Raw genomic sequence first — 26216 nt, forward strand, 5'->3', positions numbered from 1 at the left:
TTTCCTTCTGTTGCTATCCTGCATAAGCTCATCCTACCCTGCCCACCACCCTCCCTGTTCCTACCCTTTCTTCCCACAGCCCTTCTCATTCTATACTAGACTGACTTTCTGCCTCAGTCAATGTTATTATCCCCACAGCTTAAACTGTGAGGGTTTCCCTATCCAAACAGTGCTGAGTCTGAATCTGGGTAGATTCAGGAGTTACCCAGTTAGCAACAATATTCAATCTGCTAACCAGGTACCTTACTGGATAAAGTTAGGATGGTGAAAAATCGGTCAAACCTTTGCCCAGGTAGTTATTTGAGTACCAGTCTGAATACAGCTGGTACCTGAATAAGTGCCATCTGCTGTATTATATTAGGGGGCCCTTTTACTAAGCCGTGTAAGTGTCTATGCGTGCCAAAATAGAGTTACCACACGGCTATTGCGTGGCTCTTGTGGTAATTTCATTTTTGCTGTGTGGCCAAAAAATAATTTTTATTTTCTGCCACGCATATCGGATACTCACCAAGTGGCATTTGTCGCATATAGGTCATTACCACGTGAGACTTTATCACTAGGTCAATGGCTGGCGGTAAGGTCGTAGACCCAAAAGGGACACATGGCAATTTTGATTTTGCTGCACGTCCATTTTCGGCAAAAATAAAAAAGGCCTTTTTACAGGCGCACTGAAAAATGGATTGGCGTGTGCCCAAAACCTGCGGTACCCAAAACCTGCGCCTACACTACCGCAAGCCATTTTTCAGCGCACCTTAGTAAAAGGACCCCTAAGATATTCAGCACTGGTATCCGGGTAAAGCCCGATGCTCAATATTTGGGTCTAAAAAGCCTGCAGCGGCCTGCGTCAAAAGTGTTGACCACTGTGGACTGAATATTGACCTGACTGCATTCATCTGCCTATACTTGGTGGGATATACTTGGCTCTTTAAAATACATAAACCATATTTAATTCATACCATATAGAAGGAGTGCAAAGAAAAAATGTATCTTTAAACTCATACAAATATATTTTCCTAACAAATAAGGCCAGGTGATGACTTTAAAGTCAAATGGACAAATATATATTATAGAAGAAGTATGTATAACAAGGTGAGTTTCAGTGTACTCTCATGTTGTTGTGCTATCATCTAATTTAGATAAGGCCAAAAATCAGTCACTGAATGACATTGCTGAACTGGCAAATGTCTCTGTTATTGGAGGTCATTTGAAGTTCACAATCATGTACTGGTTGCTTCATATCAAGGGAAAGAAAGGTAACACCTTTCCTTCAGGTGTTATAGGTATGTTTATTTTTAATAAGGGAAGAATAAAGGGAAAAGATTAATGGAAGCTGCATTTCAACAACCATCTGAAGGCTTTATGAATCCTTCTTCAGTTATTTGAAATGAATTGAGATCTGGCTTAGCCCTCAGCTATACACTTTTATCTCTTTCTAGTTCATCTTTTATTTCACTCTCAATATATAGATGTTTAGATGAATATGTTTAGTCAGTACAACTTATTGTTCAATACATTTACCCCCCTAGCAGCTGCCGTGCAGCTCAGTAAACAGGGAGGTTATTGTATTATGGTGCTTCTATGGTCTATTTTAAAATTTTCCATAGTATATAATGCAGATTTCTAGTAGCATTATTGGTCCTGGTCAAGTTATAATGTGCACACTTAAAAAGCAATTCTATAGCTAGACACCTGAGGATAGGTGCCCTATTGTGCATGTAAATGTACCAAAAACAGCACTTACATGGATAAGCACCCTAAGTGCTATTCTATAAGGGCTCATGCACGTACAATAACATGCAACTGCAAGGGGGAGGAGGCATACACATGGGCAGGACTTGATCGTGACTCTCAGTATCACATGCAACATAGAATACTTGAAGTTACGTACACCCTTGCCACCATTAAGTATGCTTAGTTAAGCTAGCTCTAAGTCTGGTGTAACTGTGGGTGCTTAAATGAAGGTGCACCAATGCCAGGTCATGCTAATATTCTAAAAATAAATGTGTGGGCTCCCAGATACTATTATAAAACAGATGCTCCCCACGTGGAATCATAGAATTACAACCTTACTGTGGCAGAGTGACTTTATTTATTTATTCATGACATTTATACCCCACATTAGCCCGAAATAGACTCAAGTTCAATATGGCTTACAAACAATAAAGTGAATAAAACATAATAATGTACAGAATATAGCACAAATTACAATGTTCAAGAAACAAATTACTACATGTGCAGTAAGTAACCAGGGATTTAAACTATCTCAAGGACAAATAATTAAGGGTGGATAGGTGAGAGCATAATTAGGCAGGACTAGATGGGAAACGAGATTAAGAAAAGGGTGTGGGTAAAATTCAAATACAGTTGTGTTTTTAGAAGACTTCTAAAAGTTAGGTAATCATCTGTAAACTTGTTTGATTTAGGAAGAGAATTCCAAAGTTTGGTGCCTTGATAGGAGACATTAGCAGAATGAATTGTTTTATATATCACATTCTTACAGATAGGGAAATGTAACACAAGATATTCGCTAGATAATGAAACAGCATTACGAGGGGGTAATTCAATAAGGTATTCATATAATATGGGGCTTAACCAAACAGAATTTGGTAAATGAAAACACATAATTTGAAATATATTCTATCTCTTATTGTTAACCAATGTATCTCATATAAAAGAGAAGTGGCTTTGACTTTTTTTCCCTTCTCTTGGTGGCCCCCCAACAGATCCTCCTTTCCCCACAAACATTACACCATTTTTGAAGCATGATGGCTGTGGTAAAGATGTGTGGGGTCAGTTAGAAAAAGCTTCAGCTGATATTGTGGTACAGAGGAAGTTCCAAGATGGTGCTGAGTCCTTGATACTTGACCATCAGCTGTGTGATTGGAGAGTGTAACCCCGCAATGGTTGTGGCTTGTTTGCTGCTGCTGTGGGTCTAGAGAAGCAGCAGCAGTGGTGGAGTGGGGGGAGATGGGGAAGGTTCCAGTACCCCAGTTGCGTGGCAGTGAAGAACTGCTTCACAGCAGCTTAAGAAATGATGCGCAGCAGTGCAGCTGCAGAACTTAAAGGAAACACTTGGGGAGAGGGTTATTTTTCCTTGCAAATGAATTTAATGTATTTAATAATATATTTGAGCCTTCTCAATTATTTATATTCTTGGCCAGGAAACGGCAGTCAAGTACCCCTGTAGGCTCACTCTGATATGTAATGTGAGGGTGGATTGGTATGTTGTGTGCTGTATTGCATTTATACTTTAATTTGGTAGTTTTTCCTGCTAATCATGTTAAGAATCCTCTCCTATTTTTGAGGATTTGATAGAGAATTTTCTCAGTATGTATTTTTCACTCTCTTTTTCTGTACAAGTATGATATTTGGTAATTTGTATGGAAATATTGATTTAAAAAAAACCTGGGATTGGTAGCTTGGAATGTTGCTACTATTTGGGCTTTTGCCAGGTACTTGTGACCTGGATTTGCCACTGTTGGAAGCAGGATACTGGGCTGGATGGACCATTGGTCTGACCCAGTATGGCTATTCTTATTTAGTTCATGTTTCATTCCAAAGCTGTAATTTTTTACAGGCATACTAAAAAATGGATCGGCGTCAGTGCATTTTTTTCTAGCAAAAAAGGTGTCCAAATGCTAGGCCACCATTCAGGGGTGGGGTGATCACTGAGAGATCCACCCCAGAATAGCCAGGCCCCCTGCAACCAGTCACAGAATCTATGATAAGGCAGAATTGGTGTGTAGAGCCTGAACTCTTTCCTTAAAATTTGGCGTCCATAGGTCAATTTTAGCAGACAGTGGAAAAGGTGCCGCTACTCATTACCCCCAAGTACCCCCTCAAAAAAAAAGCCCTGATCGGCGCACTCCCAAAACCCTCGCCTACACTACCGCAAGTCATTTTTCAGCACACCTTTGTAAAAGGACCCCTATGTTTTTGGTACCTGAGAATAAAATAAAGCTTAGAAATAGAGAATAATTGTTAATGACAGGTTGGGTGGAGTGGGGTAGGCAAATAGGGATTACAAAAGTGTACTGCCTCACATTTCAAGCTGTTAAGAAATAACAGGTTATCCTTGAGCCATGAGGAAAGAGAATTCAGACAAAGTGTTGAGAGCATGTAGAGAATTTGGATGTTGTCTGTATAATAGTACAGATGACAGCCTAGGGATTGGATAATAAGAAGAGGGACAAGGAAAATTTGAATAAGTTGGGATGAGAATTGACCCCTGAGGAACACCACATGTAGCAGAGTGAATGATTAAAAGACTGCTGTTGTAAGAGATTTGAAAAGAATGCTCTGAGAGATATGATTTGAACCATTGAAGAACAATCCCAGAAATGCCAATACTGTGTAGATGGGTAAGAAGAAGGTTGTGATCTACAAAATCAAAGGCTGATGAGAACTCTAACAATACTGGAACTAAAGAGCTACATTGGTCTAGAGATGTATAGATTTAGTTGTACAGTGCTATGAGGATTGATTCTGTACTAAGGCTTGTTGGAAACCCTCCCTGATAGGAGTTTAAAGACAAGGGGTTTCTTGATGTGAGAGGAGAGCTGAGTGTGAACTACTTTTTCCAAGAGCTTACTAAAAAAATGGCAGATTGGAGATGAGGCAAAAACTAAGTTCTAAGTGTGGTTTCTCGAGAAGAGGAATAACCAAAACACATTTCCAGTCTTGAGGAAGTTGACCTATGTGGAGACAATGCTGGTGAACTGGAAAAATTATGTGGAGAATAGATGTGGAAAATCATTTAATTAGATGTGTAGGCCAGGGATCAAGCATTGTAGATGTTGTATTTAAGGCTTGTGTTGCTTCTGTTAGTTTGCACAATGTTAAGGAAAAGATGTCCAGGAGTTGTGTGGGAGGTGAGGCGAAGATGGAGGAGAAATTGTAGTTAACTGTGGTTCGGATGGGGGTACACCCAAACTACTGTGGAGGATATTGATTTTGTTCTGCTAGCCTTTAACAAGGGGGTCAAGAGATAAAGAATCAGAAGAATGAGAGGAAGATTACTTAATTTAAGTGCAATATAGTCAAGTATTTTGCAGTTTATTAGATGCTTTATTGATTTCAGTAGCATAGTATTTCCATTTGACAGCCTATATGGAGTGGTGATACTCCTTGTATTGTGCATGAAAGGTGATAAGGAAAAAAGCTGTTCATCTCTTACACTAACGTTCTGTATTGTACCATGGTGAGTGGTCTCTTTTTGCGCATGGAGATAGTCTTATGCAGTAGTGCAACAGTATTAACTGTGTGGGAAAATGAAGAATGAAGTGCTAGAGACATAACTTGTAATCTACTCTGTGGATTTTGTGTATGGAGGCCTAAAGTGTGTGTTGTTCTTTTCTTTTCCAAGGAGACATGTAGGTAGTTGTAAAATAGGCTCATAAGTTAACATTTGGGAAAGGAGGCAGAAGATCTTCTGGATATTTCTGCTTCTGACTTCCATTCCTATTGGATTGATACCTACAGAATTGTTTGTGAATTGATAATTACAGCATTTTGTTTTTGGTTTTGACTATTTGTCGAGTATTATAGGGCTGCATTTAATTTAAGTGATGTGTTTGAGGAACATATTTAATGCATAACATGGCTTTATAAATTTAATTTTTAGACATTTGTCCTTTACTGTTGACTTTCTGTGACTGACCTGTCTTATGATTAAAATGAGATTTGCTATGACTATTTAGCAGCTTTGACTGACAGCTGCAGTGAGTTGGCAAGCAGTTTATTTAGTCTTTCCACAAGTGGTATGAGCATCTCTCTATTATGTGTTAGATTTGCATGCACTACATGAAACACAAAGCCATCTCATGCATACTCATCACAAATGTCCTGAAAACCCAACTAGCCTAAGGTTTCCCTAGGACAGGTTTAGGAATTGCTGAATTAGACTATTCTTTGAGCTGTGCAGAAGTCTCTCTATTTGAGGGAAGAATAGCTAGTATTTCTCTATTTAATTTTATATTTGAACAACTTTGTAAAAGGAGTAATTTATAGTACAGTGGAGGAGTAGCCTAATGGTTAGTGCAGTGAGCTGAGATACTAGGAAACTGGGTTCAATCCCTACTACAGCTCCTTATGATCCTGTGCAAGTCACTTGACCCTCCATTGCTCCAGGTACAAAAACCACCTAAGATTGTGAGCCCACTAGGGACAGAGAACATCCCTGTATGTGTACAGTGCTGTGAGTGCCTAGTAGTGCTACAGAAATGATAGTAGTAGTAGTAGTAGTAGTAAATCAAATAGTGATGTTATATCGATGTCTGAAAATGCACTTCTGCCACTGGTTTGTGTACAATGAAGAAATATCTTTCTTTGGGACCGCTGGCTAATGCTTTACAAGCCTATTGGCTATAGGGAGGGAGATCTTAATATATTATTGTAGTGTTCACTTTCATACCTCCTTACTTCATAAATGTGAACACACACATAAAAAAGGCAATTCTGTAAGGTGCACCTAAATGTAGGAACATAAGAATAGCCATACAGGGTCAGACCAATGATCCATCTAGCCCAGTATCCTGTTTCCAACAGTGGCCAATGCAGGTCACAAGTACCTGGCAGAAACCCAAACAGTAGCAACATTCCATGCTACCAATCCCAAGGCAAGCAGTGTCTTTCCTCCATATCATCTCAAAGCAGACTATGGACTTTTCCTCCATGAACTTGTGCCAACCTTTTTTAAATCCAGATATGCTAACTGCTGTTACTACATCCTCTGGCAAAGAGTTCCACAGCTTAACTATTCATTGAGTGAAAAAGTATTTCCATGTAACCTCCTTGAATGTCCCCTAGTTTTTGTACTTTTGGAACAAGAAAAAAATCGATTCACTTCTACTCGTCAACCAGTTGATGTCAAAGTTTATAGAATAGTGGCACTTACAAGCGGGATTGGTGGCATTAATTAGCTCATACACACTTAAGTGCTTGGTGTTATTCTATAAAATTGGTACTGTGCATAATTGAAAGTGAGCCGTAACTGTAGGTGGAACATGGGCATGTCACCATGCGATGTGTGCAACTTATAGAATACTGTTAGTTGCATGCACTGCATGGTGCACTCAGGTGCAAAAATTAATGCCAGCCGTTGATCTGGCATAAGTGGTTGTGCCTACGTTTTGGCATTCCAAAGCAGCTTTGCACATGTATTATGTGACAGGTTACACACACCTCAAAGTAGTTACAGAATTGGCCTCCTGCTTGCTTAAACCATCCTGAGCTGGCTGGTTGCCAATATCCAGCAGTATTTCTTGGATGAAAATGCTTAAACTCAAGTTAAATGCAGATAAAACTACATTTTTATTGATTAGCCATTCAGCTTTGGGGGGGGGGGGGGGGGGGGGGGGACAGTGTTAGAATCAATCAGATATAATTTCAGTTTTCTCCATTCATACAAGTTTTGGGTATTTTACTAGACTCTAGATCAGTGGCATTCCTAGGGTGGCTGACACCCGGGGCAGATCGCCAATGCGCCCCCCCCCCCCGGGTGCAGCATGACCCCCCCCTGGCGAAAGGCCACCTAGTGCGACCCCCCACCACCCGGTGAAAGGCCACCTCCCCCCGGCGAAAGGACACCCCCCCAGGGTGCATTTTTACCTGCTGGGGGGGTGGGGTGCCGCGCGCCTGTCTGCTTTTCTCGTTCCATGCTCCCTCTGCCCTGGAACAGGAAGGCTCTGTCTATATTCTGCAGGAGTGATAAAAGTGAGATATTCTGCTAATCTTTAGTTCTGTATAGGGATTTGTAGCAGTCTGACTTGTTCTGTTTTTCCAACAGGAAGTATATTGGTATAATTGGATGCCACCTTTTATAGATAAGGCTATCCCTGTTTGAGTCCTGGATTCTACTTTGTATCCCTCTGCCCAACACTTAAAAACCCTGGTCTCATACACACTGCACCCAGATAACCCTCAGTTTTGACAAATACCATTCCCTCTCTCCCTCAGCTCCCTGACTGGAACTCTTACGATCCCCCCCCCCCCCCCCCCCGCCCCAGTGTGCACTGTCTTGGAGAAGATAGTATTACAGGTGTTCATCTAAATATTTCTGCCCAGGGCCCATTCAGCCCTAGCTGCACCACTTCTTAGACTGTCCAAATGTAGAAGATATGTTGTATGCAACATGAAATTCTGACCAGCCTTCAGGAGTCACAAAAACCCTACTACTAGATCTGCTAAAGAAATAAATTATGAATTAACATATCCAATTCACTAATACATTCTCCTCTCACTGTTTCTTTTGCTCCCTGGAACTCTCTCACACACACTCTCTCTATCTCCTCTTTTCACTCCCTCTCTTTCAGTGTTCAACCTTTTCATGTCTGCTTGTGTGTAAAAGGCATAGATCCAAGATTGTGTAGAAAAGTAGCAGACCAGACGAAAGACGTCTGTCAACAATTTTATTCACCACAACATATAAAAAAATGAAACCTAAAAGCCCCAATTCAGCCTAAACATGGCCATTTTGGGCTTTTAGGTTTCATTTTTACATGTTGTGGTGAATAAAATTGTTGACATCTTTCATCAGGTCTGCTACTTTGATTTAAACCTGCCAGGCTTACTCAGAGGGTGCAGTGAATCTGACTGTAATAGCATACCTGTTCAGTCAAGTTTGCTTCTTTCTCACTAATGTCTCTGTTTAAGAAACAAATGTTGCCCTGGAAAGTTGGAATAAGTGTTTAGAGTGTGTTGTAGAATTACAATTGACATAATATTTTTGTGTTATAGAAAGATGCTTTAGTGGTAGAATAAAACCACCCTTCCACTATGTAGGCAAGCAGCTGGTGCTAGCTATAACATACCTTGTTCATTCACAAAGGGCTTTTGAACATTTTCTGCCTACAGGGAAAAAAGGCCTTGTCTATGTCTAATAAAACCAGGGGGCGCTATTCAGCCTGTGGCAGTCAGCAGTTTTAAAGCCATTAACAGCCATGGGCTGAATTAGACCCATGTATTCAGTACTGGGCTATGTTCAGTCATTCTCATTGAATATCTGAGGTCTTCAGCAGATCCTGAAGTTATATATATATAATATCTGATATGCTGTACTGGCATCTGCAAACCTAACTGGCAAAGATAGGACTGCTTTATATGCGATCCTATCTGCCCAGTTAACGGGCAGATAGGATCGCATAAAAAGCTCTGAATATCACTAGTGTCTGCATATCTTCTGGCTCTGTCCCTAGACTGCTATGGGAATGCCCAGAGCCAATATTTAGTGGCACTATCAGGTTTAGTGCCGCTGAATATCGGTGTAGAAGTGTAGAACGAGTAGAAGTAGATCGATTTTTTACTTATTCCTAAAGTACAAAGACTAGGGGATACTCAAGGAAGTTACATGGAAATACTTTAAAATCAAATAGGAGGAAATACTTTTTAATTCAAAGAATAGTTAAGCTCTGGAACTCTTTGCCAGAGGATGTGGTAACAGCGGTTAGCATATCTGTGTTTAAAAAAAGATTTGGACACGTTCCTGGAGGAATCGTCCGTAGTGTGCTATTGAGACAGACATTGGGAAGCAATTGCTTGCCCTGGGGTCTGTAGCAAGGAGTGTTGCCACGATTTGGGTTTCTGCCAGGTAATTAAGACCTGGCTTGGACACTGTTGGAGACAGGATACTGGGCTAGATGGACCATTGGTCTGACCCAGTATGGCTACTCTTATGTTCTTGTGGAAGACGACTGGATGAGCGCAGTTTAACCATGCAGGAGCTTCTTTTGGCTGGTTAAATCATTTTCAGTATTGATCTATACATTTTTAATGCATAATTTTGACTCTCCTAGCCTAAAATGTTTTAGCTAGCTCTTCTGAAATTTTCTATGGTAGTGTTTTCTCACCTTCATTTAGAAGTGCCTTTCCCCAAATAGATTTATACACTTTGGTTAGTGGGTGTGATTCCTAGTAGTTGCACCTTTCTTAGCAGTGCTAGACAGTTTGTGGTAGTCAGCCTTGGAATGTTGAGCCTACAGGTTGAAAAATGTGAATTGGAAAAAGCTCTCTTTTGAGAGAAACATTTAACAACTTGGGGCTCATTTTCAAAAAAGAAAAAAAATCTCAAAACAGCATAAAACATCCAAATCACAATTTTCGAAACTTGGATTTGAGATGTTTTTCCAAATCACAAGGGGGCATGTTGGGGTTGAGATATGGGCGTTCTCACAAATTAGACATTTTTGCCTTAGTGAAACAAAGCACAAATATTCAGAGATAAAAGCTAGATGTTTTGGTCTAGACCTGTTCCAGTCACACTTAAGTCACAAAAAGATTCCCTAAATGAGATGGCCACTGGAGGGATTAAAGCATGATCCCCCCCCCCTTTTCTCCCCCCAGTAGTCACTGACTTCTCCCACACTTCAAAACTGTGAAAGAAACAGTACATACCAGTCTCTTCATATATTATGGCCAGTCCTATTAAAGCAGCAAGCAGGTCCCTGTTGTAGCCTAGAGGTCAGTGCAGTGCACTGTAGAGAAGGGGACCCAATCCTATATCCCACTATCCCACTCTAACTGTTACCCATGTGGTGGAATGTGTGAGCTCTCCAAAACCCACCAAAAACCTACTGTACCCCACATATAGGTGACACCTGCAGGCATAAGGGCTAGTGTAGTGCTGTACAGTTGGGTACAGTAGGTTTTTGGTGGGTTTTGAAGGGCTCACCATACAATATAAGGGGGTAACAGTGAAATGTGTAACTGAGACCTTTTATGTGAAGTCCAGTGAAGTGCCCCCTTGGATGCCCCACTGTTCTGCTGGAATGTTTGTGAGGCCAGTCTACTAAGAATGCTGACCCCCCCCCCCCCCCCACCCCCTAGACATCTCAATGGCTTGTTTTTGTGCATTTTTCCCTTGGACTTTTGTTTTTTAATTGTCCTAAAAGATAGAAACACTGAGCACAAAAATGTCTAGCAAATGGCCATTTTCAAAATGGTTTGAAAATGGTCATGCTCGTTATATAGCACCGTTCACAGAAGAGAGTGTGTATCAACAACTTGGAAAGCTAAAGGTGGACAAAGCCATGGGACCGGACGGGATCCACCCCAGAATATTGAGGGAGCTCAGAGAGGTTCTGGCGGGTCCTCTTAAAGATTTGTTTAATAAATCCTTGGAGATGGGAGAGGTTCCGAGGGACTGGAGAACGGCGGAGGTGGTCCCTCTTCACAAAAGTGGTGATAGGGAAGAAGCCGGAAACTACAGGCCGGTAAGCCTCACCTCGGTTATTGGAAAAGTAATGGAAACGATGCTGAAGGAAAGGATAGTGAATTTCCTGGAAGCCAATAAATTGCAAGATCCAAGACAACATGGTTTTACCAGAGGGAAATCGTGTCAAACGAATCTCATTGAATTCTTTGATTGGGTAACTGGAGAATTGAATCATCGAAGTGCTATAGACGTAATCTACTTAGATTTTAGCAAAGCTTTTGACATGGTTCCCCACAGGAGGCTCTTAAATAAACTAGATAGGTCCCGAAGTGGTGAACTGGATTAGGAACTGGTTGACGGACAGACGACAGAGGGTGGTGGTAAATGGAGTTCGCTCGGAGGAGGGAAAGGTGAGTAGTGGAGTGCCTCAGGGATCAGTGCTGGGGCCGATTCTGTTCAATATATTTGTGAGTGACATTGCCGAAGGGTTAGAAGGTAAAGTTTGCCTATTTGCGGATGATACTAAGATTTACAACAGAGTGGACACCCGGGAGGGAGTGGAAAGCATGAAAAGGGATCTGAGGAACCTAGAAGAATGGTCTAAGGTTTGGCAATTAAAATTCAATGCGAAGAAATGCAAAGTGATGCATTTAGGGAGTAGAAACCCACGAGAGACTTATGTGTTAGGCGGTGAGAGTCTGATAGGTACTGAGGAGAAGAGGGATCTTGGGGTGATAATATCCGAGGATCTGAAGGCGACGAAACAGTGTGACAAGGCGGTGGCAGTAGCGAGAAGGTTGCTAGGCTGTATAGAGAGAGGTGTGATCAGCAGAAGAAAGGAAGTGTTGATGCCTCTGTACAAGTCGTTGGTGAGGCCCCACCTGGAGTATTGTGTTCAGTTTTGAAGGCCGTACCTTGCGAAGGATGTTAAAAAAATGGAAGCGGTGCAAAGAAAAGCTACGAGAATGGTATGGGATTTGCATTCCAAGACATATGAGCAGAGACTTGCTGACCTGAACATGTATACCCTGGAGGAAAGGAGGAACAGGGGTGATATGATATAGACGATCAAATACTTGAAAGGTATTAATCCGCAAAAAAATCTTTTCCGGAGATGGGAAGGCGGTAGAACGAGAGGACATGAAATAAGATTGAAGGGGGGCAGACTCAAAAAAGATGTCAGGAAGTATTTTTTCACGGAGAGGGTGGTGGATGCTTGGAATGCCCTCCCACGGGAGGTGGTGATGAAAATGATAACGGAATTCAAACATGCGTGGGATATGCATAAAGGAATCCTATGCAGTAGGAATGGATCCTCAGAAGCTTAGCCAAAATTGGGTGGCGGAGCAGGTGGGGAAAGAGAGGTTGGTGGTTGGGAGGCGAGGATAGTGGAGGGCAGACTTATACGGTCTGTGCCAGAGCCAGTGATGGGAGGCAGGACTGGTGGTTGGGAGGCGGGAAAAACTGCTGGGCAGACTTGTACGTTCTGTGCCCTGAAAAAGGCAGGTACAAATCAAGGTAAGGTATACACATATGAGTTTATCTTGTTGGGCAGACTGGATGGACCATGCAGGTCTTTTTCTGCCGTCATCTACTAAGTTACTATGTTACTATGTTACTAGATCTTTGGTTGTTTTTTTCAAAACGTCCAAAATTGGATTTAGACATCATGTCGAAAATGCCCCTCCACTTTTTCTCTCTTGTGGGGTTATACATTTTTCAATGAATAGTTGTGATGTTTAATAAAATTGCTATTTTTGTAATTTATTCAGTGTGCTTACAGATAATATGTGGAACCTGAGAATTGGGAATTAATAGATTCTTGGTGGTGTATTTCTACAGACACAAGACATTTGATGATAGTAAACTGTTTCTCTTTGTTGTATCTTTTTTTTAGGTGGTGATAGACATAGCTGGGGATAGACATGTGAGTAATTACCTACGTTCTTTTTATATTTAATTTCTGCCATTGTTGCATGCAACTCAGTTAATTGTATTACAGTCAGCATTCTCTCCAGACAAGTCTAAAAGAGGAACACATTCTGAGGTCATTGTAGAAGCCTCTACACATGGGAATAGTGGTATTTGCACATGTAGACCACATACAGGCGTAAAAGGTGACTTCAGAAAGCCATTGCTTAAATGTATAGATGGCTTGGATGCAGAGTTTTCAATGAGGCTTGGTTTGGGCAGGCCGAAAAAATATATCTTGCCGATATTCAAAACTATTTAACTGCCCAGGAGCAGCTCCTGGCCTGTTAAATAGCGTTTAATTGCCTAACTGCGGATATTCAATGGGAGATAACCAATTATCTCCGCTGAATATTTGTGGTTAGAGGCTAGCCCTATACAAAGGGGGTCTTTTAGAACGGCGAGCTATTATTTTTAGTGCATGCTAATGTTAGTGTGTGCTGAATGCTAGAAACACCCATGGGCACCTCTAGTGTTTAGCGCACACATATTCAATTCATGTGTTAAAACGTTAGTGCACCTTTGTAAAAGGACCCGGAAGTGACTTAAACGGCCAGGATCCTCTCCTACTGGTTAAATTACTTTGAATATTGACCCTTCGGTTTCCACAAGCTGTCACAGCGGTCAGTATTATTTGCCAGTATTTTTTTTCTTTTTGGAGGGGGGAACACTGGGAATTAACCTGTGGATTCTATATAGCACGACAGAAATTGCATGTGCAGAGCCAGTCATAATCTGGATTTTCATGCACAAATTAATTACTTAACAAGCCAATCAGCACTGATAATTGCCATGTAACAAACAATTATTGACACTAATTGGCGTTAATTAGAGTTTATGTTTATTCGAAATTCTTGATATATCGCCAAAATTGGACCAACCAAGACTAGGTGATCTACAATTAAAATACAAAGAAAGAGAAAAGAACTTAATTTGTATAGGAAAGATAATCCAAACATCTTTAAATCTATCAGAGAGAAATAGAAAGGAAGAAGGGAAGGGGAAATAAAAATAAAAGGTACAATTATCGCTGCAGTTAAAAACTCTCGAAAAAAAAAAAGATGGGTTTTTAAACTGATTTTAACATTTTTGTATGATAGCTCAGCCCGAAGCTGCTGAGGTAAATTATTTCACATTGAAGGAGCTAGGAAAAAGAACGTGCTGTTGCGAGTTGAGTCCCAGTGAGCTCGTCACAGTGTCGGGAGGACTAAAAAATGGTCATTAAGTGGTCACAGTACCTGACTCAGAACATAAAGAATCATGAGTTTGGATACGCGCACAAATTGCTAGGCGTACTCTGTAAAGTGGTGCATGTAAATTCTAATGTGTGCTGCCAAAATGGAGGTGTGGCCACGGGCATGGAATGGGCGAACCATAGGTGTTCCAAAAATCTATGCACAGGATTATAGAATACACCTACTCTGTGCCTAACTTAGGTGCCAGTATTTACATCAAGTTTTACTTGGCTTAAGTGGATGCACCTAGAGTTAGGTACAGGCATAGCCGCTAGGCATATTCTATAAACCGTGCCTAAATCTAGACGTGGTTTAGAAAATACGCCTAGGTGGAAATATTTTCGGTGCCGATTTTTCAGGTGCTATATAAAGAGGGTGACTTCCTCTAATCCCTCTAGAAGAACGTTGTATAATATAAACACCTTTATATAACCTAGATGTCCATGGGAGTAGCTGTAAATCCCAATGTTGATTTCAGGGTGCATAAATGTGTATTCTCTATCTGAAATGGTGAATCCCAGAGCATGTTTTAGCCTCATTCTAATCCAACCCAAAACATGCCCATACCATACCCCCATTTTTGTGATATAGATGTCTGTGTCCTGGCTTTCTAAAATTGGTATTTAGATGTATTTGCGATAAACATGTCTAAATGCCAGTATATGCACCTCCGAATCCTAAATAGGCTTCTAAAATGACTGCTAGAGCTTCATAAATTTCCACACTGGCTTTTGTACTGTATCTTTGAGGCATGGACTAGTACTAGTTATTTGCTTATTGGATCCAGGGTTACCACCAATGATCAAGCAGGCATTTATACTAATCTCAGTGGAGTCTAATACTATCTGAAAAACTCATGCCCAGATGATCAGAAGCAAACGTGGGCGCTAGTGGCCATTAGCGCTGGACTAGCACTGGTGTTTGCCTTCACCTCAGGATCAGAGTCAGGGAGTGCATGAAACAAGTGCTCGCCAGCTCTGACTTCTAATTGCTTGCAAATACATGCAAACGAAGGTCTCCTGCATTCCTCCTTCATGATCAATGGGCAGTGTGCCAAACAAGGGCACTGCTCCCTCTGCAAACCCTTCGCAAATTCGGAGCTGCATTAAGGTTTGGAGGAATGCAGGTTTGGAGGAATGGGGGAGACCAAGAGGTTTGACAGGTCTGGAATTTTCTCCCAGACCTGTCAAACCTAAGCCCACCCCCTCAAACACAACGTCTGAAGGTCCAGTGGACTTCCAGGCCCACCACCCCCAACATTAACAAGACCCCTGGTGTTCCAGTGGGACCGCTAGCCCTCCACCCCCTAACAAAAAAGCTCCCTTGCCCTGGCCCAGCCTGTCCTGGCCTGACCAGACCCGACCCGACAACCCCTCTGATGGAAGATGACCCAACGATCACTCCAACCCCTGACAGAAGAGACCTCCCTGGTGGTCTAGCACCCCCCCTTTACCCCAACCTGACCCCACCCCCATACCTTCAAATGATAAGGAGTGAGTCGTATTCCCTCCACCTTCCTGCACCACCTCCAAAATGGTGGTGCCCTGCCCAGTGCATCCTGGGATGTGCTAGGTGGGGCTTCCCTACCATATAAGGGTCTCTCCATGTAGTCTGTGGAAAACTTGACTGCAATGCGTGAAAACTGAATGGGCAGTTATACTGATATGTTGTGTAGAGCTGCAGCAGCTGTACATAGGTGACTGTGATGGTGCTGTAAGCTTTAGCAGGATGAAGGAAGAGAAGGAGAATCTGCTGATTGTCTGGTCCTGGTAGTTCACTTGTGACTCATGCTGCCAGTGCTCCAGTGCTGCAGTCCTCCCCTGTGGTAGACCAGCTTTAAATTGGCTACTGTCAAAAGGAGGATATGGGCTTTACAAAAGAAATAGTGTAACTTCTTTCTTTAATCTGGTGTTTTGTTACACTCCTTGATAGTTACTGCTCAGTGGTTTTGACTGTTTGAGAACATAATAGAATGCATAATCCTGAAAGATTTTCTGTTTTTGTTTAACAGATCAGCTAGGGATGAAAGCCATTATAGAAAGGCAAATTTTACTAGTTAATAATTTTCTGTTTTCTTTTTGTTCAATGAAGAAAATGACCCCCTGAGATCCTTTTCTCATTTTCAGAACAGCCCCTAGGGAAAAATCATGCTGGAGTCATGAAATCTTTCAGAGAAAAAATGTGCAGTGCTCATATATTAAAAGTCTGGATTAATCAAATTTAAAAGCAACAACCGAGAAAGCAATTTAAATCAATAGTAGGAATTTATTTTAAAGTACATTTAAATGTAAAAACTTGTTTTGCTGCATTCACTGTTGTTCTTGTAGGAAAGAAGTGCTTCTGCTGTTCCTATGCCACATTAAAAATTGTAAGTTATTGTGTCCCCTGTGGGACAGATCTTATCAGATAATAGACTTGCCTCACAAGAGGTACAGGTTCTGGTACTCAGGGTAAGACGACAGAATTACTGAATAAGATGTGTTCCGCAGAGGACACAGAATTCTGCAGAAATATTTTGTCGTTATACTGTATAACTGTGACTCAAGGCTTTCCTATAGGAAAACATTTGTGAGTTGTTTAACATTCTGGGAGATGTTATGGTTTAGTTTAGTGTAGCATAAAACACTCATGATTTTGCCTATTTAGGGATACTTGATGTTGAATTTTAAAAAATAAATACTAGTTAGGCATGTGGGACTAGGTTCTATATATCACCCCTGGAAATAGGGTGCCAAAATGAAACTTGCCTAAGCAAATTCTATAAAGTACACTTTAATTTAGGCGTGCTTTATAGAATAAGCCTACATTTCCGCACGGTATGTAGAATACGCTGAGCGGCCATGTCAGCGCCAAACTCTAGGCATAGCCATTGATGCCAAGTAAAGCTTGGTGTAAATACCAGCGCCTAAGCAGAGCAGGTGTATTCTATAACAACACACATAGTTTTCCAGAACGCTATGACCTGCCCATTCCATGCCAATAGCCACACCACTTTTTGGCAGCACCCATTAGAATTTACGAGCACCACTTTGCAGAATATGCTTAGCAGGTAGTGCGTGTAAATTCTAATGAATGCCAATTAGTGCTGATAATTGCTTGTTAACATCAAATTATCAGCACTAATTAGCTTGCTAACTAATTAAGTGGGCCTTTTACAAAGGCTCGCTAGGGCTTTTAATGCATGCTAAAACTAAGCATGCGCTAAATGCTAGAGATGCCCATGTATTCCTATGGGTGTCCCTAGTGTTTAACACGCGCTAATAATACTACCACACCTTTGTAAAAGACCTCCTAAGTTATGCTGATTGTTATGGAATACGCTTCAAAATGCACGTGGAAATCTCAGCGCAATATATAGAATCCAGAGGATGAAAGGCAATTTTATAACTGGTTTCCCACATTTATGTGCCATTTGTGCACATAAATGTATAGAATACTAGCCCTTTTGAATGTAAATGTATAGTTAGATTAATCAGTGGCAAGCTAAGTGCCTTAGCGTGCAACTTTCTTTAAATTAGTCCCTTATTTTCTTACTCCTGTTGCTCTATCTTATCTGTCTATATGTTCTATCTTTGCTTTCACCCTATGCTGTGTATTAAACTGTTTTATTGTGTATTGTGATGACATTGTAAGTAGTATACTATGCCATACTTTGTATTGCTATTTGAATATTTTTACTGCTATAATTGTCTATTGCTTATGTTTGACATATTCTTGATATACACCGCCTTGAAAGAATTCCTTCAAAAAGGAGATAGATAGATAGATAGATAGATATTTTGTATATGTCATAGTGTGTAAATGTAAGAGAAAGGGAATTGGGACTTGATATACCGCTTTTCTGTGGTTTTTGCAACTACATTCAAAGCGGTTTACATATTCAGGCACTTATTTTTGTACCAGGGGCAATGGAGGGTTAAGTGACTTGCCCAGAGTCACAAGGAGCTGCAGTGGGAATTGAACTCAGTTCCCCAGGATCAAGGTCCACTGCACTAACCACTAGGCTACTCCTCCATGGTAGACACATAGGCATGCTCTCCACTTATGCATGCAACTTAACAAATACAATAAGTTATGGTTAGTTGGCATGATTCCTGGTAGTTGTGCCCTACTTTCATACCTCGTTACGATTGGACACCAGTGTCTACATCAAAGAAAAAAGGAAAAGATTAGCAAGCCCTGGGTTTTTCATCTCACCAACCACTGTTGCTCGGTTGTTGAGCCCCCAGGTTCGGGTAGCCAGGAAGACTGTATCTCCACAGAGGGCAGCTAGCTGTAGACGAGGGTAAGGTGCATCATACAGCAATCTGGAATGTAGCTGGAAGCAGGGGTCCAATATGGCAATACTCCATAGCATGGTCAGGCACAAGCAGGGTTCAGGTCCGGTGGCAAGCCTTAGAGTGGTCAGGTTCAAACAGGGGTCAGGTCCAGAAGTCAGGTCAAAGCAATCCAAAGCATGAGACTGGAAGGCGTGACTCAGGGAAATCCATTGCCAACACCCTTACAGTCTAAACGGAGGTTTAAATGATGTGGGCATCTGACGTCACTTGGGAGTGCTGGGATCCTCCTCTGGAAGAGGTTGCTGCAGATGTGAGTCCTTGACATAGGGAATGCACCAGGCAGACAGTGTGTGCCACAGGAGGCCCAGCAACAACCCAGAAGCAGAGAGAGAGAGATGCAGCCCCAGGCACAGAGACACGAGGTATCCTGCTGCCCCACCCCGCACCCGACAGACTCCACGATTGGAGGCAGACCCATCCCAGGCTGCAGCCCAGGAGCAGAAATTATCTGGTACGGTGGGGGGGGGGGGGGGGGGGCACATGATGCCTACTTAGTGATTCTAGCCAGTTTGTGGACAGTCAGCCTTGGAATGCTGAACCTACTGGCTGAAAAATGTGAATTGGAAAAAGCTCTCTTGTGAGAAACATTTAAGAACTCTGGGGCTTATTTTAAAAAAAGAACAAAAAGACATCTCAAAAACAGCATAAAACAACCAAATCACAATTTTTGAAACTCAGATGTTTTAATGGTATAACTGTGGGTACCTAAATGCAAAACGTGCCAGTGCTGCGTTTATCTAGTGATCTATAAAGGAATCTGTGCATCTAGATGCTGTTGTAAAATAGGCATCAGAGCCCTTAAATGGGGGTGCTCAGTTATATACATGCCTCCATAGGGAGCGGTTGTATAACTGGGTGCCTCCAATTATGCACTCAGATGGTATACAGTAGTAGTCTATATTACAAAATTTATTCAAATTATTATTATACAAAACTTATAAACCTCAAATACCACATATAGTTCAATACAGGTAAAAATAAATAAAAATAGAACGTGAACCAATCATTCAGATGCTACATATACATACATATACATATACATACATATACATATATATACATATATATACATATACATATACATACATATACATCATGAACACCTGGGCTGATGCATTCCGACTGAAATTGAACGCAGAAAAAACTCAATGCCTCATACTAACCTCCCAATACAACACATCAAAATTTACCGCCATCAATACACCCAAACTAAACCTGCCAATCTCAGAAAATTTAAAAATCCTTGGAGTGACAATCGACCGCCACCTTACACTTGAGACTCACGCGAACAACACAACAAAAAAGATGTTCTTCTCCATGTGGAAGCTGAAAAGAATAAAACCATTCTTTCCAAGATCTGTCTTCCGCAACCTGGTACAATCACTCGTATTAAGCCATCTGGATTATTGCAACTCACAGTACGCAGGCTGCAAAGAACAAATCATGAGAAAACTTCAGACAGCCCAGAATACAGCAGCCAGACTCATCTTCGGAAAACCAAAATACGAAAGCGCAGCACCATTACGTGAGAAACTACACTGGCTCCCACTCAGGGAACGTGTCACCTTTAAAATATGCACGTTAGTGCACAAAATCATTCACGGTGAAGCCCCTGCATACATGTCTGACTTAGTAGACCTGCCACCCAGAAACGTCAGAAAATCATCCAGAACGTTCCTCAACCTCCACTTCCCTAAGTGCAAAGGCATAAAGTATAAAGGATTACATGCATCAACCTTCTCCTACAAAAGCACGCAACTCTGGAACGCACTACCATGCGGCCTGAGAGCGGTCTACGAGTTGACAGACTTCCGCAAACGATTGAAGACCTATCTCTTCGAAAAGCATACCGCAAGGATCAAAACATATAAATCCCATATACATCACAACAATGCCTCAAGACATTACCTCACGTACTCCACTTCCCCGTACTCTCTCCCTTCCAACAATCTACCCATAGATAAAAACTGTTTACCCCATCGCTCTCCTGCTATTATTCGATCACCGTAGCAATTCCCCAATGTCTTATCCTATAGTTTCTATGCCCCAAAGGTGATTGATCTGACTCTATCTTCTTAACTTTTCACAATGTAACCCATAATCGTAATGTAACACACTGTATTTCCATTATTTACAATGTATTGTAAGCCACACTGAGCCCGCAAATAGGTGGGAAAATGTGGGATACAAATGCAATTAAATAAATAAAATAAATAAATAAATACTAATAAAAAGTACAAGGAAAATGCCTAATTACAATAATCACTCAAATCAAATGAATGAAGGTGCCTGTTTTCCTTTATAGAATACTAGTGTACCATTTAGGCACTCACATTTACACCAGCCAGTAGAGCTCGTGTAAGTGTGAGCTAGTAATATGCAAATTATCTGTAAAATCAAGCATGGTACCGGAAGATTGGAGGGTACCCAATGCAATGCCAATTTTTAAAAAAAGGTTCCAGAGGTGATGCAAGAAATTATAGACCAGTTAGCCTGACGTCGATGTTGGGCAAAATGGTAGAGACTATTATAAAGAACAAAATTACAGAGCATATTCAAAAGCATGGATTAATGAGACAAAGAGGGGTATTTTCGATATGATGTCTAAGTCCAACTTTGGACGTTTTGCAAAAAACGTCCAAAATCTGAATAGCAAAGAAAGTCATTTTCAAAAAAGAAAAATGTCTGTCTTTTGTTTTCAAAAATAGAAGGTTTTGTGATTTGGACGTTTTATTTTTTGGTCCATTTTCCAAAAAAACAAAACAAAAACAAAACATACAAGTGCAAAACGCAGATGTAGGAGGAGCCAGCATTTTTAGTAGACTGGTCCCCCTGATATCCCAGGAAATCAATAGGGCACCCTAGGGGGCACTGCAGTAGACTTCATAAAATGCTCCCAGGTACACATCTGACCATTGCTCCCTTATCTGCTGAGCTCCCCAAACTCCCCCCCCCCCAAAAAAAAGAACCCACTTCCCCCAACTGTACACCACTACCATAGCCTTTGCGGGTGAAGGGGGCACCTACATGTGGGTACAGAAGGTTTCTGGTGAGCTTTGGAGGGCTCACAGTTTCCTCCACAAATGTAACAGGTAGGGGGAGGTAGAAACCCGGGTCCACCTGTCTGCAGTGCACTGCACCCACCACTAGACTACTCCAGGAACCTGCATGCTTTTCTAGTGGACCTGAGTATAACATCTGAGGCTGGCATCACATTTTTGGAGGGTGGAAGGAAGTTAGTGACCACTGGGGGAATAAGGGGAGGTCATCCCTGTTTCCCCTCCAGTGGTCATCTGGTTATTTAGAGCAACATTTTGTGCCTTATTCATTATAAAAACAGGTCTAGCACAAAATGTCTTAGTTTTAGTCCTGGACGGTTTTGTTTTCTTCCATTATGGCTGAAAAACATTTAAGTCTCAGGAACACCCAAGTCCCGCCTTGAACACGCCCCTGATATGCCCTTTGAAATTTGGAAGTTATCCTCTTTTGTCCCAAACATTATTATTATTATTATTTATTGCATTTGTATCCCACATTTTTCCACCTATTTACGGGTTCAGTCTGGCTTACAATATATTGTAAATGATTGAAATACAATTTGTTACAACTCGGTAATGGATTACATTGTGAAAAGTTATGCGAAGACAAAGTCAGAGTATCGTTGAGGGAAAAGAACAATGGAACAATGGAAAGAGACAATGGGAAACTGATAGGGCAACAAAACAATAGTAGGAGATCATTCGGTATAACATTTTTCTGTAAGTAAAGCTATACATGTGGTAAAATTAAAGGGGGATGAAAATTCCAAGAGAATGTATTGATGCATTACTGCCCAATATCTGTCAAAAAATGGCGGCCATTTTTTGACAGATGCAGAAGCATGTTTGAAGATGCAAACCTCTTCCCTGAAGAAGTCTCACGAAACCTGGCCAAGTCGGCGGAGGTTTGATCTGGTTGAAAAATCGTTGCCAAAGTTAAGTAGTGTGATTATGTATCTTATCTTAGAAGTAATGAGTAATTTTTAAATAAAAGAAGAAAAAGAAAGAAGAAATTTAGTTAAATAAAAAGATTGTATGCTACGGGTGATTCAATGAAGATCTATTCAGCGCCAATAATATTGGGGACTCTGCCCCCGCATGGTAAAGCTGATAATACTCTGAAGATCCCCGTTAAAAGAAAAAAATGTACGGTAAATGAAGTACATATTGTTGGATGTTGGATGTTGGACTGTGTATTTGTTAGATATTGGGATGTTTTGGGACAGAAGAGGATAACTTTTGAGTAAAGTCCCCACATCAGTAAGAATTGGTCTCCTTAATTACTTTGAAATTTGGACGCACTTCTGAAGGACTTCAAAGAAAAATGGCTAAACATTGGTTTTGAAAATACTTATTTGGACGTTTTTGTGAGACAAACGTCCAAATGCTGCTTTATGCCACTTTTTAGATGTTTTTCTGTTTTGAAAATGAGCCCAAAAGCCAACATGGATTTAGTGATGGGAAATCTTGCCTCACCAATCTGTTATATTTATTTGAAGGGGTGAACAAACATGTGGATAAATGTGAGCGGTTGATATTGTGTATCTGGATCTTCAAAAGGCATTTGACAAAGTACCTCATGAAAGACTCCAGAGGAAGTTGGAGAGTCGTGGGATAGGAGATAGTGTTCTATTGTGGATTAAAAACTGGTTAAAAGATAGAGTAGGGTTAAATGGTCAGTATTCTTAATGGAGAAGGGTACATAGTGTGGTTCTGCAGGGGTCTGTGCTGGGACCATTGCTTTTTAACATATTGATAAATGACCTAGAGATGGTAGTGAGGTAATTAAATTTGCTGATGACACAAAGTTATTCATAGTTGTTAAATCACATGAGGATTGTGAAAAATTATAAGAGGACCTTACGAGACTGGGAGGCTGGGCATCCAAATAGCAGATTACTTTTAATGTGAGCAAGTTCAAAGTGATGCATGTGGGAAAGAGGAACCCGAACTATAGCTACGTAATGCAAGGTTCTACATTAGGAGTCACTGACCAGGAAAGGAATCTAGGTGTCATCACTGATGATACACTGAAACCCTCTGATCAGTGTGCAGTGGCGGCTGAAAGCAAATAGAATGTTAGGTATTATTAAAAAAGGAATGGAAAGCAAGAAGCATAAAATGTATTGTACCTTTGGTCTTTCCCAGTATGGCAATACTTATGTACTTTTGTAAGTGCGACAGGCATACAGGTAAAATACACACCTAAGCATATTCTAAATACTGTGTGTAAATCTGTGCACAGTATTTTAGAATACGCTTAGGCATATTTCATGCATGTAAATCTACGCACATCCATTTACGCCAACAAAAAGCTGGTTTAAATCCATGCGCATAGCCCATATTTTATAACAACACATGTAGATTTTGGAACACCTACAAAATGCCCATTTCCACACCCCTAAGCACGCCCCTTTTTACTTGCATGTGTTAGAATTTAGGCGCAGTATGTTACAGAATGCGCTTAGCAATTTACGTGCGTAAATTCTAATTTTTGCCAATTAGTGCTCGTTATTGCTTGTTAAGAGCTGTTAACAACAATTTGTTAAAACAATTAATCTACACCAGTAATTATAGAATACACCTAGATTTATGTGAAGAACCACACATAACCATAGGCGCGCTATATAGAATCCAGGGGATAGGGGTTAATTCTATAAAGAGGGTGCTAACATTTACACACATAGCTGTGTAGAATAATATATATATATACCCATACTCATGCCAGTGCTTCCCAAACCTGTACTGGGGGAATCCCAGCTGGTCAGGTTTTCAGGATGTCTGCAATGAATATTCATGAGATCGATTTGCATGCACTGCCTCCTTGGTATGCAAATCTATCTCATGTATATTCATTGTGGATATCCTGAAAATCTGAACCCCTGACAAATGTAAATGCTAAATTCTGTCTAAGTCCTATTCTGTAAGCATGTATATACCTTACATTTAATTTAGGTGTGGATACCATGCATTGAGTGCCAATTCTATAACAGCATCTGTGTGTCAAGATGTTATTATAGAACACTTGCTTAAGTTGGCAAGCGTGTACCTCCATATATGCCAAGTCGTTGACAGTTGTACATAGGCATTCTTACATGTGCTATGAATGTAAATCTAATTAATAATAATAATTTAAAAAAAACTGAGAAATACAAAACTTTGTAAACATTCTGTTGTATTGCTTTGCTGCAGTTATATCAGAAATGGTGGGAAGATTGTGGTTGGTTGACTTTGACTTTATTCGGGGTTGTATCAGGTATGTGCAGGTGGTGCAGCCACACAAGATGCAAGGGGGGGGGGGGGGGTTGGAATTGTATCCTATTTCCTGCATTGTTTGGCTGCAACACCGTGGGCAGGGTAGAGACTCTAGGAGATATGTTGTACAGGGCACATTTGTGGCTCGGGATGGACCTGGTTTATATGTGTGTGTGTGTGTCTGTATATTAGTGTGTCTGCCTATCTATAAAACATTCCATGTTGAATTTTGTTTTCTGCAGAACTTTTGTTCTGCTTGATTCTACATCTTCTGTAACATATAGCGTTACTCCTCCACCAATTTAATTCAACTTATCATGGTGATATCATTTGAAACCTGATATTATTGTGTCCCAAAGGTCTTCCTCCTTCTGCTAAGTGTCTTCCGCTTCATTCAGTACTATATATTCTAATTATCCCACATTATTTTTCAGATTTCTTTCATTAGCATACAGACATGTCAAAGTATGTTTTGTGTTTGCATTTACAATCTATGTCCAATAAAAGGGTTGAGGAGAAAGTCATCAACTTGTAACACAAAATACTATCCCCAAAATGTGTCAACAGCTGTAGTTTGACAGTCTAAATTACTCATAAAATGGGAGGAAAAGCCTCAAAGAGCTCAGGGCTATCACACCCTGGGAGCTGAAAAACGTTTCATTATCAGCAGAAAAACCTCACCACCTATTATTTTTTTTTTTACATTTTATTACAAACAGCAGCATAGAATAAATTGTTATATATATTCAAAAGGATTACACTACTTTTAAACAAACTGAAGTGTACTTATCTAGCCTTCTTGTGCCATCAGAAACATCCCCAAACTGACGCTGACCAGCGTTTCGTTTTCTCTGTTTCAAGGTTGGGGGATCTAAAAAACAAAAGAAGGGACTTAATACGGGCATACACAATCTATCTGAAAAACTTAAAAACCAAGAACTTATACATTTAATGTTGCTGAACAAAGTCTAGTGGCAAAAGAACAGGCTTCTCCCTAAATCCCCAAAAATGGCTGCCTGCCTGACATCAGATGCTCCCAGCAGGAAGTGCCAATCAAAACACAGAACATTGTTAAAGAGATTCCACAACTCAGGGAGTCTTTTACTAAAAATTAGCTTGAGTTATCTGCAGCAGAGCCCGTAGGAATAATATGGGCCCTGCTGCAGATAACTCAAACTAATCTTTAGTAAAAGACCACCTACTACTACTACTACTACTATTTAGCATT

General features: G+C 40.8%; 1 protein-coding gene across 3 annotated transcripts in view; it reads left to right on the forward strand.

The window, feature by feature from the left end:
• LOC115461459 (protocadherin-7-like) overlaps window positions 1–26216 on the forward strand; it is a 1080138-nt gene that overhangs the window by 350677 nt on the left and 703245 nt on the right. For all 3 annotated transcript variants that reach the window (XM_030191264.1, XM_030191265.1, XM_030191266.1), the window contains exon 2: window positions 13047–13076. In XM_030191264.1, coding sequence (XP_030047124.1) covers window positions 13047–13076 — 30 coding nt within the window. The remainder of the gene's footprint in view (window positions 1–13046; window positions 13077–26216) is intronic.

The sequence above is a fragment of the Microcaecilia unicolor genome, chromosome 2 (genome assembly GCF_901765095.1).
Source record: "Microcaecilia unicolor chromosome 2, aMicUni1.1, whole genome shotgun sequence".
In the NCBI taxonomy this organism is placed as follows: domain Eukaryota; kingdom Metazoa; phylum Chordata; class Amphibia; order Gymnophiona; family Siphonopidae; genus Microcaecilia; species Microcaecilia unicolor.